Source organism: Podarcis raffonei, chromosome 14, assembly GCF_027172205.1.
Source record: "Podarcis raffonei isolate rPodRaf1 chromosome 14, rPodRaf1.pri, whole genome shotgun sequence".
In the NCBI taxonomy this organism is placed as follows: domain Eukaryota; kingdom Metazoa; phylum Chordata; class Lepidosauria; order Squamata; family Lacertidae; genus Podarcis; species Podarcis raffonei.
The window spans coordinates 36,580,413-36,598,674 of NC_070615.1; the positions used below are offsets into that span (position 1 = coordinate 36,580,413).

General features: G+C 40.9%; 1 protein-coding gene across 13 annotated transcripts in view; it reads left to right on the forward strand.

Annotated features, from left to right (window-relative positions):
- Positions 1-18,262, forward strand: part of LOC128401994 (ankyrin repeat and fibronectin type-III domain-containing protein 1-like) — a 315,884-nt gene that overhangs the window by 242,189 nt on the left and 55,433 nt on the right. For 10 of the 13 annotated variants that reach the window (XM_053365682.1, XM_053365690.1, XM_053365688.1 and 7 more), the window contains one exon: positions 7,361-7,489. The exons of the other annotated variants lie outside the window; for them this stretch is intronic. In XM_053365682.1, coding sequence (XP_053221657.1) covers positions 7,361-7,489 — 129 coding nt within the window. The remainder of the gene's footprint in view (positions 1-7,360; positions 7,490-18,262) is intronic. 13 annotated transcript variants of the gene reach the window in all.

Here is an 18,262-nt window from a genome sequence, read left to right on the forward strand (position 1 = left end):
AATCCATTTCAGAAGCCCGTTCAGCTTCTGAAATGTTCAAAAAACCGAGGGGCTGCTTCCCATTGGTTGCACTCAGCGGAAGCCATGTCGCACGTTTGGGTTCCAAAAAATGTTTGAATACAGAAGCATTTACTTCTGGATTTTTAGTGCTCAAAAACCGAAACGTACAATAACGGAGGTGTTCGGGAACCAAGGTACCACTGTACTTTATTAACCCTTGACCTTAGGAAAGACTGATATCAGTCTGCTTCAGTTTGATTTGCTCCTAAAGAAGAGCAAATATTTGGGAGCATGTTGAGCATCTTTACCTTGGGCAGTCTTGCCACAGAAACCTATGCAAAGCTACATAAGAATTTATACCAGGTGAGATTTTTTGCTTATCTTATCCACTGTTGTCTGCTCTAACTGGCAACTGATCTCCAAATTCTTAGGCAAAGGGACTTTCCTATCAACTACTACTTCATCTGTTTCACTGGAGATACCATGGATTGAAACTGGGACCTACTGCATGTAGAAGACATACACATGCTGCACCACTGAGCTATGTTACCTCCTCTTTCTGTATGAAGCTGCACAATACCAGGGCAGACAGTCCACCTGTCCCTGCACTGTTTACTCTTACAGCAGTTTTCTAGGGTCTCACACCATAGGTCTTTCGCATCCCAACCTTTTTAAATGGAGTCTAGGGATTTGGTTTGCATTTAACGGTGACTATCAAATTACACACTTTCTAAAACAATATGAGAAATGAAACCCAACTACCTCTTTGAAAATTGCACTAATCTGAATTTTCCAATGAAGTTATCCAACCAAATGGTTACAAAAAAATACATTTGCAGGTGTAGTGAAGCTCTGTGTGGAACAGCAGGTGGTGCCTAACAACAAAAGCCACAAATTTGGGCATGGATCCCTTAATCACCCAGCCTGCCTACTAGGTGATCTGTTGTTAGCTGACAGATGGGGATTGGCTGATGTTGGGATCCCCCATGGCATGAACCACTTCTTGTGATACCCATTAGGCCAGTAATAGAGGGCTCTGTGGCCTGTTAGCCTGACTAGGTTTCTGGATAGAAAGTGCTGCCCAGCAGAATCCTTTAAGTGGAACCTCCTATTGGATGGGGCTGGGTACCCCTTCCTCGTAAGGATCCAGCCAGATGCTCCAATATGCCATCCTCCAGGGAGCCAAGTGCTGCTGCTGATTGGCTCCCTGAAGTCTCCGTGTCCTTTGGCCTCCTACACAGCTGCAAAGCACATGAAGCATTTCACAGCTGTGCAGTAGACCTGAGATGCCAATTGCTCCTCTCTCCCCTGCTCCACCAGGCTACAAAATGGGCCTCCCTGATAAATTGGGGAATGTAAGAATGTTGGGGGAAAATATGTATAAAAATAAATATATATTTGGTGAAATTGCTTGCAAATATGTGTACATTATTCAAAAGGTGTACAAAAATGTGTTTATTAGGAGAAATTGGCACTAAATTGTAGGTTATTTTTTTATGAGGTTTTTTTAAAAAAATTGCAAGGTTGCTGCAGAATTGTGGAGAATTGAATTTAAGGCTAGAAAAATGAGAAACTAAGAGAATAGATTGACGTATCTTTGCATCCCTAATTGAGATACCAGATTTGAACCTGGAACTTACTGCATTCCCAGCATGTGCTCTATCACAGACATATGAACCATCCTCATTGACATTACAATATAACAAACTAATAATAATATCCTTCGCCCTTATTTTTAGAAATAATTCCCACCCCCTGCTCAGCATACTAAGTGTTCTCTAGGGCATTGTTAAGAAGGACGCAGCTGTAAGCTGTGATGTGAGGAGCCACTTTCATATGGAAAGGAACAAAAATATTGTGTGTGTAGAAAAGACTGGTTGGGTTTTATAATGCATTGTTTTTCACACTATGTTTTCACTTATTGCAGGTGCTGTACATTGTTAATTCAGTACAAGTTTTCTAAAGAAATCACATACACAGTAGGCTGCACAGCCAGCATTAACTGGGCAAACTAGACACAAATTGCTTTTAAATTACAATTGGCTTTAAAGTCCATCCTCTATTGGACCGCTTCACAAAAACAAAAACAAACTAGTACTAAATCCCAACTGCATGATGACTGCAGAAATCTGCTTACTGTACTTTGAATCCTTACTTGAACACCCTGTGTTTCTGAGTGATGATAAATTCCAGAATTTTGATTTATGATATAGGATGATAGTTTGTAGGGGTCTAACTGCAAAATCAGCAAATACAAACATTCAGCAAATAAATAAACTGAATAGCAGATGATGAAAAGATGTAGCTATCCCATTCATCCTGGATGCACTATTATTACACTTCACAATATATAAACTAGAATCTCTTTGCAGTGTAAATGATCTGCATTATCACATATCTACATGCTGTTAATTCCATGTTAAGCCCTTGAAAGACAAATCTAAAGCCTCTTTTTAAGAAGCCATGTTATTTGTTCTTGAAAGTTACTGCTTCCTATTAGGATTAGGACCTTGAAGGATATTCTCAGTAGGAATATCCTTGAAGTAAAGACTTACTCTACAGAAACCTAAATATGCTCTGTACTGCAGACCCAACAGTGAGTTTGTTCCCGAAATAAACTCCCATACATCTCAAGAGTCCCAATCCTTGTAGAGAGAGCCCCCAACAGTGGCAGACTTTGGGCTTTAAAATTTCAGCAGCATCCTGTACAATACCAAAATTCAGCACACACACCCCACCTCTCTCCTTCTGTTGTTCATCACTGTTGCAGTATTCCCTGCAGCGCCCTCTTGGTGCCCAGTGCAGGTGAGCCAGTAGGACCCCCACCCCAAGTCCACCTAGATAGCTCATTTGGTTAGAGTAAGGTGTTGATAACCTTCACAAATTATTGGAGAGCCAGCAGAGGCAAACTGGGTCTCTCCATTTTGCCAGAAAAGCTGATCAAGAAGTGTATATTGAACGCCACGTAATAAAATAGTACATTTGTCTTTGATAACTGTGATAAGTTCATCTCCTTGGTAATAAAGTAAAATTATTATTATTACTGAATATGCTCACTAATTTGTGGGATCTGTGTTTAAATATTGGTTACTTAAGTCTTGAATTAGACTGAGCTCACTGCTGTACATTCTACTAGATTTCAGCAAGCACCACTTTAGTATTCACAAGCACAGATAAAAAATTTGAACAGAGGAATAACTTCTATAAGAGCCATTTCTATGGCCCAAGGCATAAAGGACTGAATGACCATAGAAAATAATAATTCTATGTTCCTGGGAGGTATAGCAAAATTCTGCTTGTGGATGTCATTGTTCTTGTTCATTATTGCATTGACTCTGGACTCATCAGAACCAGGAAGCAGTGACCATAAAGAATAACAACTTGCCATGGAATCAGTGGTAGCATGGTTTACCAGTGCCCAGGGCACACGCTGTGCTGGGAAGATGGGGTGCGGAGGGTGAATGGAGCTCACCGTACCAGCCCAGCCCTTGCTGCCGCTGCCGGAGCAACCCCCTACCAGAGTCAAGTGAGGCTGTGCTCTGCCTCCTGCCTGCCCATGCAGAGGGGAGCCCAGCTGGCTAACAGGGCACTTGGTGGATGACTCCCCCAACACCAGACAAAAGTGCTTTTTTTGTATTCAAGATTGTTAGAAAATATAGATATGGCATTCATTTGTTAGAGGCAGACCAAGTCAGGCCCAGTGACTGTGGTGTCAGTGGTCCAGGTGAAACATAACTCTTATAGAACCATATATTCTCTGTTCAGCCGCAGATTTCTTTGGCTTGCACTAGATCCAAAGACAGCAGATAAGGAGGAGACAAACACACCAGCATCACTGTTTTTTTCCCTCATTAACTCACTTTTCAGTGCAAACACAAAATAATCAAGCAGCACCTGATGTGCCATAGACTTTGGAGCAGATTTGGAGCTAATAATGAATAGTGTATATGCATGCCAAGCTACTTAATGAGCTATGCTTAACTTCCAGATTAAGGTCACTAGTGTCACTAGCAACACATTTAGGTGTACCTACTACAGCACTAATAAATAATGATTCAGATTTTTTCTAAGGAAATTTTAAGCCAAGGAAATCTGATTGAAGTTTCATACAATATTTGCTTCACAGCCTTTGTAGTATATAGTCATTTGGCTCCCAAAGCAAATTTACCTGCTTTTGTGAAGAAAAATCAAAGTAATACTCTTATTATATGCTCTGCTATGACCTTAGATGATTTGCCCTGCATAGCCCAGTTGGTAGAGTCATGAAACCAGATCCTGAGATGACTGTAGGAATCATCTTATTTTAATCTGTGGCTATCCATAGCCATAGAATATTTGGTCTTCCTTTTTGAAAGCACCATTTTGCATAGTTAATAGTTACAGTTTTCTCCTATGCCAACCTGCCAGTCGCAATGAGCTGTGCCACAAGTCATAACCAGGTTTGCAAGATTAAGATGGACTCATCTGCATATAACAGGAAGCTAACTTTAGCAGTGTTTAGTTTAAGAGGATGAAAATATATTGAGGCCAAATATTTGGGAAGATGAGTAAAGTATCAATTAAATAAGGTGGGTGCAAGTACATATCTTTGACTTGTTCCATGTGTGGAAGAAAGTACTACAAATAGATTACCACTGTTACTACAACACCACTTACATGGGAGTTACATTCTGGGGGCCTTGCGTGCATAAAGGAAAAGTGCATTAAGTGAGGAGAACCCTCTAAAAAGCCTATAAATGCTTGGTTTTGTTCTGCTGTGCCTCCGGTCTTTTCAGTGCTGAATAAATTTAGTTACTTTACATGTGCTTTGATCCCTTGCTTTACCTTTGGTTTTGGGGGTTCTTTGTGGATTATATCGCTTGGCCTCCTGTCTTCGGTTGTTTTTTGTACCTTGGCTGAAGGGGTAAGTTCCATGACTTGGTTCCTTTTGTGGCTTTACATTCCCCTCACCCCCACCCTCACTTTTGCCAGATTAGGGAACTAAAGGTGATTTAAGAGGCACCAGAAGTACCTTTTTCTTGTATACCTTTGCCTGCAGATTGCCAGAAAGGGCAGGGAACAGTGTGTCCGAGCCCACTGCAATACCGCTTTGTACCCAACAGCTGTTGAATGGGGTTGTGTGGCAGCAGTGAGAGCTCCTGCACACCATTTTGGAATCCACAAGTTCCTTTTTTAAAAAGCCTTTTAAACCTTTATTTATGGAATTTGGTTCATTGACATCCCCTTTAGGCTCTGGGAAGGGTCTCCTCGCGAGCCACGAGGACTTTCCAGCTCTCCCACCATTTCCAGGTTTGAATTGAATTATTTATTTATTTCCCAGTACTACACATATCTGCGATCACACATGAGTTGATCGCACTTTAAGTGAGGGTATGTCTGTATAGTTAGGTTGATGTGCTTTGATATAAGCTTGGATCAACAGCAACCGTCTCTTAAACATAGTAGTCTAATTCAGTTTGCTCTATAATCTCTGGCAGTAAATAAGACCAAAGGTTGCTTTTAAATCAGTGCAGGCTGTCTTCCTTTGGTTTTGTTTTATTACTGTGCCAAGTATAACAGTACTAGGCAGCGATCTTGTTTAGCGTGACCTGATGTAAACACCATTTACTTTCCCCCAAAGTTATTATGGTCACTAATGCAGGCATTATGTTTTATTGCATGGAAAGCTGGCACACATTTCTCATAATAGATCTTAAACACACAGGGCAGTAATTATTAGGGTCCTCTTTGGGGTGTCTGGATTCATCTTGTAAACTTCAGACTATAGTTTTCGGATCACTATGAGAAATTATGTTGGACTAGATGGGCCATTGGCCTGATCCAACAGGCTCTTATGCTGGCAGCGATACCTTTTCCAAAGAACAGTTCCTCAGGAGATCACAGATAGATGTGACTGATCACAGAACATCATGTGTTGCCAGATAACCTACCTTCTTTCCTGATGTACTGAATGGCTGTTAAACAGAATAAAGGGTAAATGTGTGTGTGGTTAATGAATAGAAATTACAGTGAAATTTTACCTACCTGCGCAGGGTGTGAAATGGCTGGCTTATTGAAAGCAGTTTTTCATCTAAGCCTTTAAACCATATCACTTGGGTATCTCCCCATTGCTCTGTTCAGCATCTGAATGTAGAAACAGCCTGCGAGGTAATAGTTTGGTTTTACTGAGACCTAGTTAATTGAAATATGACTCATTACCACCTGAGCTTTGACTTGGAATTGCAGGGGAGAAATTTAATGACAGAGATAGCTTTTGAGCTGTGGGTTCTGTTTTGCAGGCTTTAATGAGATACGTAATTGTTCCTAATCAGATATCTTTTCCACCAGTATTTGCTTTAGAGCTGTTTCATTTCCCCCCATAAAAAAGGCAATCACCCATTCCTTCTATCAAAGTAAAAATAAATAAATGATTATTTCTAAAGAATGATATTAAAAAGCCCAAGCCTATTCTTTCTCAGTGGTAATATTTAGACATTTGGCTTCCTCCTCCAAAAAACTGCCTTCACTCTGTCATGAAGAACAGCAAATTTATAAACTGAAAAATATATCAATAACCAGAGTTAATGAATTGAAGATGCCAATGTTTCAAAACATATCTGAATAATAGCTAGCTATTTGAGGTTTATTCCAGTATTGTAAAGAGAGAGACAGTGGGGCTGCTTTTCTGGGAAATGTTTCTGAGGTAATTTGCTTGGTTAAAGTAAGTCACAAAAATGTACTGGCTTAGATATATATGTAACACACAAGCAAATACCAATATGGATGCATACACGGGGGACCACAAAGTTGCTGTTTTTGTTTTACTAACCTTTAGCAATTTCTTTGCTGACTCCCTCACCTTCATTCTGAATATCCCTTAAATCAGTGACTTCAAAACTTTCAACCTGTGCTTTAAGACTGAAAGATGCCACTACACTCCTTAATAAAAATGTCTTGTCGCCTTTAAAAAATGCTTTACTTGCCTAGTTAAAATATTCAGTTTTCAACTTTTTTTTGTTTATAGTAATTATACCCCACCCTTTAGCCAAAAAGAGTCTTAGAGCAGATTACAAAAACCAGCATTCAAATAGCAATTGTTGAATTGTTTCTCCACTTTGAAACAGTATTCCATGCAAGTGTAGAAGAAAGCCACACTTTACACTTATTTGATGGAAGCCTAGCTATGTGAGTAAATCAGGCTAGTTTTACATGCAATGAACCACCTATAGTAGTAGGTGGTCCTGTGAATTCATTGCTCTGCTCCTTCCTTTTCTAAGATTCAGCCACCTACCTTTCCATCTTGGCCTCTTGCTCCTGCCATTCCCTTTGGTTTCTGTCATGCTATGATGAAGTTAACACCTGTCCTTTCCCCCTTCCCCAGGTCTGAGGGCAGCCTTTCTAAGTTCACACACCGGTTATCAATTAAACAGAAGCAGGAGAAGAGAAGGAAAGCTGAGTATGCCTCGGCTGAGCTGTCTGCCTTCCGTCCCAGGTCTCTGAGCATTGAATGGTAAGAGATGCAGTGTTGGGCTCAGGACAGAACAAAATCATACCCCATGCATTGCCACACTTTGACCTTTTTGCTGTCACACTTTTCCATGCCAGGGAGAAACCAGCACATTTAAAGCAAATTGAGTTAAAACTGTTGGCCCATATAAGAATCCATCTGAGGGCAAGTCACATTTAAAACAGCAGGCATCCTTGATGCATTTGCAACAGTGATCCTAGTGGAGATCAGAGATGCACCTAGTGTGCAGAGATGCATTTCTCCAAATACATATGTGCCTTGGCCAGTAGTGTCCCAGGGTGTTAACAGGTGCATGTCTGCATTTCACATGTTCCAAAAAGGAAATACCGTAGTAAACTCTGCAAACTCACTCCAAGTCAAACCACAGGACCAAGATTAACAGGCCACACAGTGAGAAGCAAGCTAAACAAAGAGTTGATTCTCAGAACTGCTTTGTAGCAGAATGCTTAATTTTTCAGTCTGTTGCTTCACATTCACAGCATGTGGATCATCTGAATCATTCATCACAAGTACAGACTGCAGTTTGGCACATGGCTGCTCAGTTCAAACTAAAAAGGTTCATGATGGCATGCCAAATTGCAATTTGTACTTGTGATGAACTGTTCAGAGGATGCACTCACCATCTTAAGATTTAGTTCATGCTGTAAAATAAAACAGCTGGCCATGTTCAAAAACTTCTTCATACAATCAAGAGTCAGAAGATATTACTGCACAGTTCATATCACACGAAAACCCTGTCTATTACAAAAAATAAAAAATCCTTAGATCCCTTAGCCACACCACCTACCAACAGCCCTACTGTGACACAGTCATTTATTTAGATGTAAAAGAGTGGTAAGCTAGAATCTGATAACTAAATCTCTCTCAACTCACATAACCTCATCTAAATTTTACAAAGATCAAAATGGAAATCAGTTTATGAATAGTTATCCCTGGATTGTGTGGATTTTCCCAAGCTTAAAGCAAAGCTAGGCCTTGATCAAGTCCAGGATGAGGAAGAAATTCAGTGTTGGAGGGCAAAACAAAGAGGCAGTGTTGTGAAGCCAGCACACAATTTGGAATAAAGTAGAAAATGGACAGCAAGTCATCAAGGAGGGACTCAGGACTGGAACAAAGCAAGCTCAGCAAGGCCCAAATGAGGAAGAAAGTTGTTCAGGCAGGTGAGGGTGAATGACAGGTTTCTCTCTTGTGATATTTTAGACCAGTGGCACACAGTTCCCACTGAAATGGTAACTACATCTTTATGTCTTCCCTCCCTTTCCACAGCATCTTCAAAAATCTTACCCATATCCTCACCTTCCCCAATCTTACTCCATGGCTGCCTCTTGCAGAAGACAGAGAAATATGGAATGCTATAATATCAAGTAGGGCTCGGCTGGACATTTTGGTCAGCCAAAATTTGGCCCAAATTCTTGATGTTTGAAGGGAAGCTGCAGGAAAAACAACCTCTCCCAATTTATTTATCTATTTATTATTAAATGTGTACATCTTCATCAGAAGATCACAATGCAGTTCATTACATTAAAAGTACAAAATAAGAACACAAAATACATAATGGAACAAAAACAAACCAATACCTCCCATAAACACATATTTGATTTCAAAGTTCAGGCAGTGGCAGTGAAAGCTCCAGGAGGTGGAATTTCATGGGGGGAAGTGAAATGGAAGTGGTCTGAGGGCTCTTCCTTATTAAAAAAAAAAGAAATTTATTTAAGAGCCACTTGGAATGGCTCTTATCTTTAAACAAAAATGCTTCTTAAGATGGGATGGGGGAGGGAGAAGAAAACCTTTGACTACCTCATAACTGCTGAACATCAAATGGCTTTCTCTCTATGGGTGTCACCTAATAGTTTGCTCCTTTTGTAAAGAAAGGTCCAAGGAGGTTAGGGGTTTGGTGCAGCTCTAAAATCAAGACATGCATAAGTTCTATCAGTGGTTACAAACACAAAGTTAAATAGGTGTCCACTTTTCAGCAGCAGCCATAAGTATAACATCTAGCTTGGCCCTTTGTAATGCCCATAATAACAACTATACTGTTAAAGATGTTGGATCTGAAGACTTCCTTAGTCCATAGGTGGCATAGGTGGCCTTTGGTTCTGTGAATGGGACAGAATTCTAGCCCTTACCCAAAGAATCCCTACTTCTTGCATGGCAAGGGAAATTTGATATGTTCAAATGTACAATTTAGAATTTACTGTTGCTTAGTGTGATGGTGGTGGGTAGCAAGCCTCCTTGTTAGCATGTGAGGGAGTCTCTGGAGTTAAAAGACTTTTGAGGTCTTGCTTCAGTCAGCAGAGTTATTCCTGCCTACCCTGTTAGTCCATGAATTGATCTCTAGCCTGTGCAGCTCATGGGGGAAGTAAGTGATGAGTGCTAACTATGTAGGATAGATGTAGTGCCACCAAAACTTTTAATGAAGACACATTCTACTTTCTGAGTGAACAAGCCCAAACATTCTACAGCGAAGGTTGACTATAAAGCAAGGGGCCTCCAAATATTGCCCATCATTCATACATCCCTGGATGGGGTGAAGATCTGAAAGTATATAAGGCACTGTACTGGTAGGTTCCCCAGCTATATCCAGGCTCATTATTTCCCCACCCCTTCTGCTGCCATCCTGGAAGAGCATCATTATAACTGACAGCTCATCAGAAATTTGTCATACATACCTAATTAATATAACATTATTATTATTATTATTATTATTATTATTATTATTATTATTATTATGAGAAGAAGCAGTGAAGCCTTGTGGTTAGAGTACTGAGCTAAAAAAAAGCCAGGAGTTGAAAGATTAAGAAGCCATCACCACTGGGATGTCACTTTACAAAATCTTTTAGTACATAACAAATGATATTATTGTTCTTCTCCTTCCTCTTGAGTACTCTTCTTCCCTACTAGAAGTCTGTCAATAGAGCTGCCTGGCAGCATCTTCAGACTTGTCTGGTCTGCCACTGTCTTTAATCAGTGTTTGGACAGGTGCAGGTTTCTCCATATCCAGAGTGGGAGCAAAGTGCTGCATGGAACCCCAATTCTCTTTCTCCTAAGAGGGCTCTCCAGGGTCTGGGTCAGCCATGATCCTGACAACTTTATAGGTATAGGTATGGAAACAGGGTATGGAAACAGGAGCAAGTGCAGGTTCATCTGCTGAAGGATGTGCTCTGGTTCCTCCAAATCTTTGCTGTTCAGCTGACACATGTGTTTTGTAAAATGAATACTTATATACTCTGTTTATCAGCCCCACCCACCACTTAGTTCTTCCCCACTCATCAGAGTTCCTTGTACAGCCTCTTCCATTGCGAAGCAGAACTGTTTTGATCTGAGGGAGAAGATGGTACATGTTCCCAAATGTACTAGGCGTTCACAGCTAGGTCATCAATAAAATGTGTGTGTTTGTGGTGGTAAGTTAATACAATAAATAAGGAGGTGGTTCCTATTGTAAGTTGCCCCATCTTTTCTTTAATTTCAGCCTTGACGCTTAGCAATATTGAAATATGCACCCACATGCATATATGTAAGCAGTCCCACCCCAGTAGCTCTATAAAAGGGTCTATTCACAAATCACTTATTTTTAGTATGGTCGCCACTGGAGTCAAAGGGACTATATCAATGTAAGCAGTCTGTGACACACCTTTCAGTTAATTTTTTTCAATGGAGCCCTTCACATAAACAATTTATTCATTAAATGTTGCCCTGCTCTCTTAGGTAGATTAAATGTGTGTCTCCTTATTCCCATATGGAAATTAAGACATATAGAGATGGAAGCTGTTAATTTTGACAGACAAAAACAATATCCAAGGCCTAGTATTCAGTGATACCGAACATGTGTGATGCCAATTAAAGCTGAGAAATTTGGCATTTCTGAGGACCTCCAAGCTCAGCATCCCCCAAACAATACCAAATTTTGCAGAGACGAGTGAGCATTCAACAAATTTAGTTGTATCTCTTCAAAATGTAATTTCAACACTGCTCCTCGTGTTATAATCTTGGTAACATCTACACATGTAGCAAAAAGAGGTGGTCGAATTATGAGGTCGTAGAGTGAACTGTACCAGTGCAGTTGGGGAATGACATGGTTGCTCAGTGTTCCTCCACAAAATATTTCTAATGTGCAAGTAGAAAACTAGCACCACAGGGAGAGAGGTTGTAGCTTAACAATTTCTTTTTTATCTAGAGTTCAGCTTGCAGGGATTTTTTTCATATAGGAAAGCATTAAAAATGTGATCCACTACCAGCAGCTTCAAGTATTGAAGTATATTTCTGCTACTCTTGTTAACATTATTTCCACTTCATTCTGTTACATGTGTAAACCAGACCAAAGGCACAGGCATGGTCTTATGAATCTCACTGTGGACAAATCATGGTGGGGTGTGTGAAAGGGAGCACATTTTAGAATGTGGGGATTCCTTGGTTTACCGAGATAAGGTATTGTGATAAGGTATTACTACTCAAATAATTCTGGTGGCCCAAAAATAGTTATTCTGAATGCAGATTTCCCAACTGGCTATCAAGCTGTTTCCAACCTACCCTTTCTGGATATGATTATTGTGTTATAACGTACCCAGCTTCAGGCATGCTTAAATGCTGAACATTTTCTGGATCCATTAAACACTGCACTTTATCAGTGACTGTCGCCTTGAGAATAATATTGGTAATAGCACCCTGCTGATGTGTTAGACCGTTTTGTGACCTTTGATGCCATTGATCATGAGGTATTAGTCACTTTACTGTGGGGCCTGGCAAGAATTTGTGGGACTACTCTAGGGTTAATCTACTTTCCAGCAGGGCTGTGATAAGAATTGCATATCTTCCCTGTGGAATCCCACTACAGATATATGGATCATTCTGTGCCAATTTCACATGTGTTAATTCATAAGTGTGTTCTGTCCCTCCTCTGCATTTAAGTAAAGGTAAAGGGCTTGAGTCCTGACAAGACTGAGGGTGCTGTTTTGGAGGGACGGGGTAGGTGGGTATGGGATACTCCCTGGTCCTGAATGGGGTAACTGTGCCCCTGAATAACCAGGTGTGCAACCTGGCAGTCATTTTGGACTCACAGCTATACATGGAGGCACAGATTGGACTACAGCTCCCATCATCCCTGACCACTGGTCCTGCTAGCTAGGGTTGATGGGGATTACAGTCCAACAACAGCTGGAGACCTAAGTTTGAGAAACACTGGATTATAGTGTCTGTTCCTTCGGGGCTCTGTTTATTGGATTTGAAGAGAATGCATTCTACCCAAAGTGTGCAAAGCAGAGTTCTTCTGGGAGGCATCTCCCATGCTGCAATTTTAAGTATAATAATAATAATAATAATAATAATAATAATAATAATAATAATCCCTACCCATCTGGATGGGTTTCCCCAGCCACTCTGAGCAGCTTACACATATATAAAACATAGTAAAACATCAAATATAAAAAACCTTAGATGTCTTCTAAAAGTTGTGTAGTTCTTTATCTCCTTGACTTCTGAAGGGAGGGTGTTCCACAGGGAGGGCGTCACTACCGAGAAGGCCTTCTGCCTGGTTTCCTGTAACTTTGTTTCTCTGAGTGAGGGAACCACCAGAAGACCCTCGGAAGAGGACATCAGTGTCTGGGCTGAACAATGAGGGTGGAGGTGCTCCTTCAGTTATACTGGGCCAAGGCCGTTCAGGGCTTTAAAGGTCAGCACCAACACTTTGAATTGCGCTTGAAAACATACTGGGAGCCAGTGAAGATCTTCACTCAAGTTCTCAGATCTGGTCAAAATCTCAAGCGTCAACCCACATTTTCAAGCCTGTGCCCTGTCAAAAGTGGAACATTAAAAGGAGCTTGTCCCTCCTGGGGTACAGTGACTGTTTTATTTAGCTAGTGCAGCACACATTTATGTACTTTGAAAAGTGAGGAAAACAGCTCCGCCCCCCTCAAAAGTTTAGCATTAACTATACAAGTCTGCCGAATTCCTCTTGTAAAAAAAAAAAATGGGGGGAAATGGCAGGGAGAGACTTGTAGTATTGAGAAACACTTATTTCACTCATATGATATTTACTAAAATAAGTACTTCATTATTAGACTTTTCTTAGGTGTTTTTCCTCCTAAAATCTGGTGCCACAAAGTCCTTACTGTTAGGGACATATGAATATGCTGTACCATCTCAGACTTTTGGTCCTTCCAGTGTTTTTGGATCTTGCCTTTGGCAAAAGGCAGTTACTTAAATTTCCAGAGGCCAGATATTCAAGCTGGTTGCTAGATGAATGCGTAGGAAGATAGACATGGGAGAGGGGTCTGGGGTTTGTTTGTTTCTAAAAATATTGCAAAGCAAAGATGGCTAACTTTTTTTGGCCTGAAGGTTGATTAAAGGTTTACCATCCCCCCAAAAGCTGCATGCTTTTAGGAGTGGTTTTGGCCAAGGTGGATCTGTCCACTCACATGTGCTCACAGAGGCATGCATACTGATGTGTGGATTTTCAATTTTAGAGTAAGAAAAAGTTGTAATCACTCCAGTTCATAGGGCAGGCAATCTCTTAATTTGGTCTTTCCTCCATATGGAGGAAGAGGTGTTCTGGAAATAGAGGGGCTGGAAATCACCCCATTTTCATGAATAGATTATTTCCTGATGTAGTTGGGATTTATGGCACCAATTCCTCTTTGCAGGGCTCATGGACTGCTTTAGATGGTCCAACACCAGGAACTAGTGGAACCCGATGAATTCCTGAATGCTCTTTGGCTTCCCCCCCCCAGTGCATAGAGCAGACAATCCTGTTGAAGCTCTTGTCTTGCCGTAGAACAGTGACATGCCCCAGGCTTTTGTCACGAACTCCCTGAGTACTTTCTCTAGCATTATGGAACCCATTCTGTTTCTTGCTATACAAGGGAACTAAGGGCAGTGAAACAGGCTGGATAGCTAGAATGCAAGTGGTGAAATATGTGCTGCAAAACCAACAGAATACAGTTGTGTCTACTGCATGGCAGTGAGGGATGCTGTGGCATCATGGGAGCAGTTTCAGTTTCAAAAGCAGCCTGATGATCTGGACAAGGTGCTTGCAGTGATACAGCCAACTACACTTATCCTGGCTTATTAAAGCATGCTGAGAGGGTATGATTAGATGGATCCTGTTTGTGGTCAACATATCATTACAGGAGGGAGTGTTCCTGTTGATGCGGCCTATAATGGCAGTAGCTTTTTTTGCTGTTGCATCACACTATTGACTCAGGTTAATAATAATAATAATAATAATAATAATAATAATAATAATAATAATAATAATAATTTTATTCATATCCCGCTCTCCTCAGCCAAAGCCGGGCTCAGAGTGGCTAACAACAGTAAAATGATACAACATTCTAAAATCATTTCATTCTAAAATCAGTTCAAATCAGATTAATGGCAACCATTGGGCTAGAGTTCTGTGAGGATTGCCAAAGGAGGGGGTCAGGCTGTGCCCTGGCCAAAGGCCTGGTGGAACAGCTCTGTCTTGCAGGCCCTGCGGAAAGAGGTCAAGTCCCGCAGGGCCCTAGTCTCTTGTGACAGATTGGGGCCACAACCGAAAAAGCCCTGCCTCTGGTTAAGCTTGTGGTCTACTAAGACCCCTAGATCCTTTTCACACGTACTACTAGCAGCCAGGTGTTTCACATCTTATATTTCTGCAGCTGGTTCTTCCTGCCTAAGTGCAGAACATTACATTTGTTGCTATTGAAATTCATTTTTTCTGGAGGTCTGTTCTTAACCTGAAACTGTTCTTAACCTGAGGTACCACTTTAGCTAATGGAGCCTCCCGCTGCCACTGCTGTGCAATTTCTGTTCTCATCCCGAAGCAAAGTTCTTAACCCGAGGTAATATTTCTGGGTTAGCGGAGTCTGTAACCTGAAGCGTCTGTAACCCGAGGTACCACTGTACTGATAGGTTCCTCTTATCCATTTTTCTTCCTCTAAATCTTTTTATTTAATGATTAATTATAGTTCACTCTTTTTATACTTGTAATATTTTTGCTAACTGTAACGTTGCCATCTTTTTACCCTTAATAAAAGGAATTTCAAGGCAGAAAGGTCGGAGAACTGTCAGAATGTAACAGAAATGATTAAAGAACCCTTGCAGTTTTCTTGTTGCTGATCTATTCTCTGAATAATGTGAATGGAAAAACTAGTATCAAAGCATGCAACCAAGTGCCTCCTATTGAAGTAGTGATAGTTAACAGAAAGCCATGTCTACCAATATATCTTCTGCGAGTGCCATTGTGCCTACATCAGGCCTCTGACACCCTCGTACAAAAACAACAGAAAATGAAAGTGTAGACCAGAACAAGCTCATCCATCTTCTTCCATTCACTTAAGAACCGACAAACACATATGAGCCCTTCAGTGTATCCATTAAGAAAACCAGACCAGAGAACATTTGTAATTCCGAATACAGCTCAGATACAAGAAGTTGCCCTGTATTTGTTCTAATATGCCCCACTTTTGCAAGGATGTCAGTTTACTTCCTAGAACCAGCTCACATTTCTCATGGATATGTAGCAATGGAGGTGATGGGTTTATTGAACATCTCCTCTGAAAAGGGCTATAATTACTCTCACTGTGACAGAGGTTTTTTCTAAGGAAATATGGGGGGACTTTTTTGATCTGGCTTTTTTGAAACACGGTAACATGGTTTTGAAACCAGTGAAGTATTATTTAACAAGATTTCAGGTTCAATTTATGGGACAATGAGGCACTAAATGCCCCCTGAACCCCCCACAAAATATACCTTTACTTAGTTCTTTTTGTGGCTGTTTGCACAGCTGCAGAAGAAGCAAGGCCACATAACATCTCTGGAAGATGGGGAGACTCACCTGATTGCCTAGGAACCAAGTAACTATTGCTGTTGCCTCATACTTTGGTGCAACAGCACAACATAGTGCCAGAATATAGGGAGAGTTGCCTGCCTGCATAGCAACTAAGCAATACTCCCTATCCTTCCAGCTGATCATAGCACAGTCCAAAAAGCTGTGGAGTAACCTAGACACAGTGCAGGAAGAAAGTGAAGCATTTCTATATTGCCTAGGCAATGCAGGGGTGCATTCCTTTCCCTTTGCCATGCTACAATGAAAAAACATTGCCCATGGTCATATTCCTTCCCTGAACAATCATCGGAGGCAGTGGGGGTGGAAGAAAATGAGACTGTAAACTATGTGTTTGCTATACTAAAAAAAAAAAATTGTGCATAATGTACAATGGAGGCCTTCACCTAAGAGAGAAATTGGAAAAGATATTAATTTAACTTAATTGTGACACTGGAGTACAGGATGTTGTTTGGAACTGAACCCCTGACCATACTATTTAAGTGTTTGACATCAGCTCTACTTTCCAAAGTCACCTCACCTTAATAGGAAATGAATGTCCTAATCACTTGAGCAGCTTTATAAATCCCATCCACTGTTGGTTCAAACTAGCTGCATCTCCTCTGGAATTCTTCACACATCTCTCAAACTAAGTCAAATTCAGCAGTTCTTCCCCAGCACAGAGGAGTAGGCTGAAATGAAACTGAAGGCACTTTGTTTTTGCTTGTGTGTGTGTGTGCATTAAACCATTGCACGGGAACAATGGCCAAGATCTGGAGTCATTTGTTCTGGTATTTCAGCAGCTTTGCATGATTTATGGGATGTTTTTGTTCTTCTGCTTGTCTCTGTTCTAACGCGCCCCCTCGCCCTCCACCCTCTCTGTTTTCCTTCTCCATTTCCCCCCTCCTCCCCCTTCTACTATTCCCTTAATAACGTTGGAGTCTCTCTGCCTTATGAAGTAATGGTATCTGTGACTTATTGAATTAACTGTATGGAATTGAGCTTTGACACTGTCCTTGTGGTCTGCCGAAGCTTGTGATTCTTTGCGGTGTAGGTCAGAGCTTGCCAAAATGCTAAACAAAGAGCAGGGCCTGATCCTGAAAACTTGGTTAACATGGTTTAGGATTGGAATGATTGAAAATTGGCTTCCATTATGCAGAAATGCCTGGATGAGCTAAGTGGCCAATAAATAAATATATATGGATCTCTCATCCTCCCAGACTTTACGTTCTTTCCAAAAGACTGGTCTTGTTTTTAAAGCAAGGCTTTTGTCTTTTATCACCTTCCAGTTTTTAGCAAACTGGGAAGTCTTTGATCTGTTGGCAATATCCATCTCAAAATATTAGATTGTAAGTCCAAACAGGCTCATCTAGTTCTTTTCTTTGTTGTTATCCCATTGGAGATTCTTGTCTTAGATACATGTTGTGCATCACATGCATCTCAATCAGGCTTACAAGCAACTATTGATTCACCAACTTACTTTACTTTCTTTACACCATGGCAAAATCATGCTATACTTTGCCTGAGTCTTCATTCTAAAGGAAAACAGTGCCCAACCTGGTGATAACAGAATAAATGATGCAGGGAGGGAGCTGAGCCCAATACAGGAAAAGAGGTTGTAAGGAAACACCTTGCTATGTTAAATGAATTCAGATCTCCAGAGCCTGATGAGTTGCACCCAAGGGTATTAAAGCAGCTTGCAGATGTAATCTCAGAGCCTCTCTCTGTAATAGGTGAGGTCCCTGCAGATTAGGTGGGCAAATGGTGACCCCATCTTCAAAAAGGGGAGGCAAAGATGACCCAGGTGACTACCAAACAGTGAGCTTGACAATGATACCAGGAAAGGTTCTCAAACAGATAATTAAACAGCTGTCTGTGAGCACTTAGAAAATGATGCTGTGATTACTATGACCCAGCATCGGTTTCTCAAAAACAAGTCAGGCTTGGTAGATCAGGGA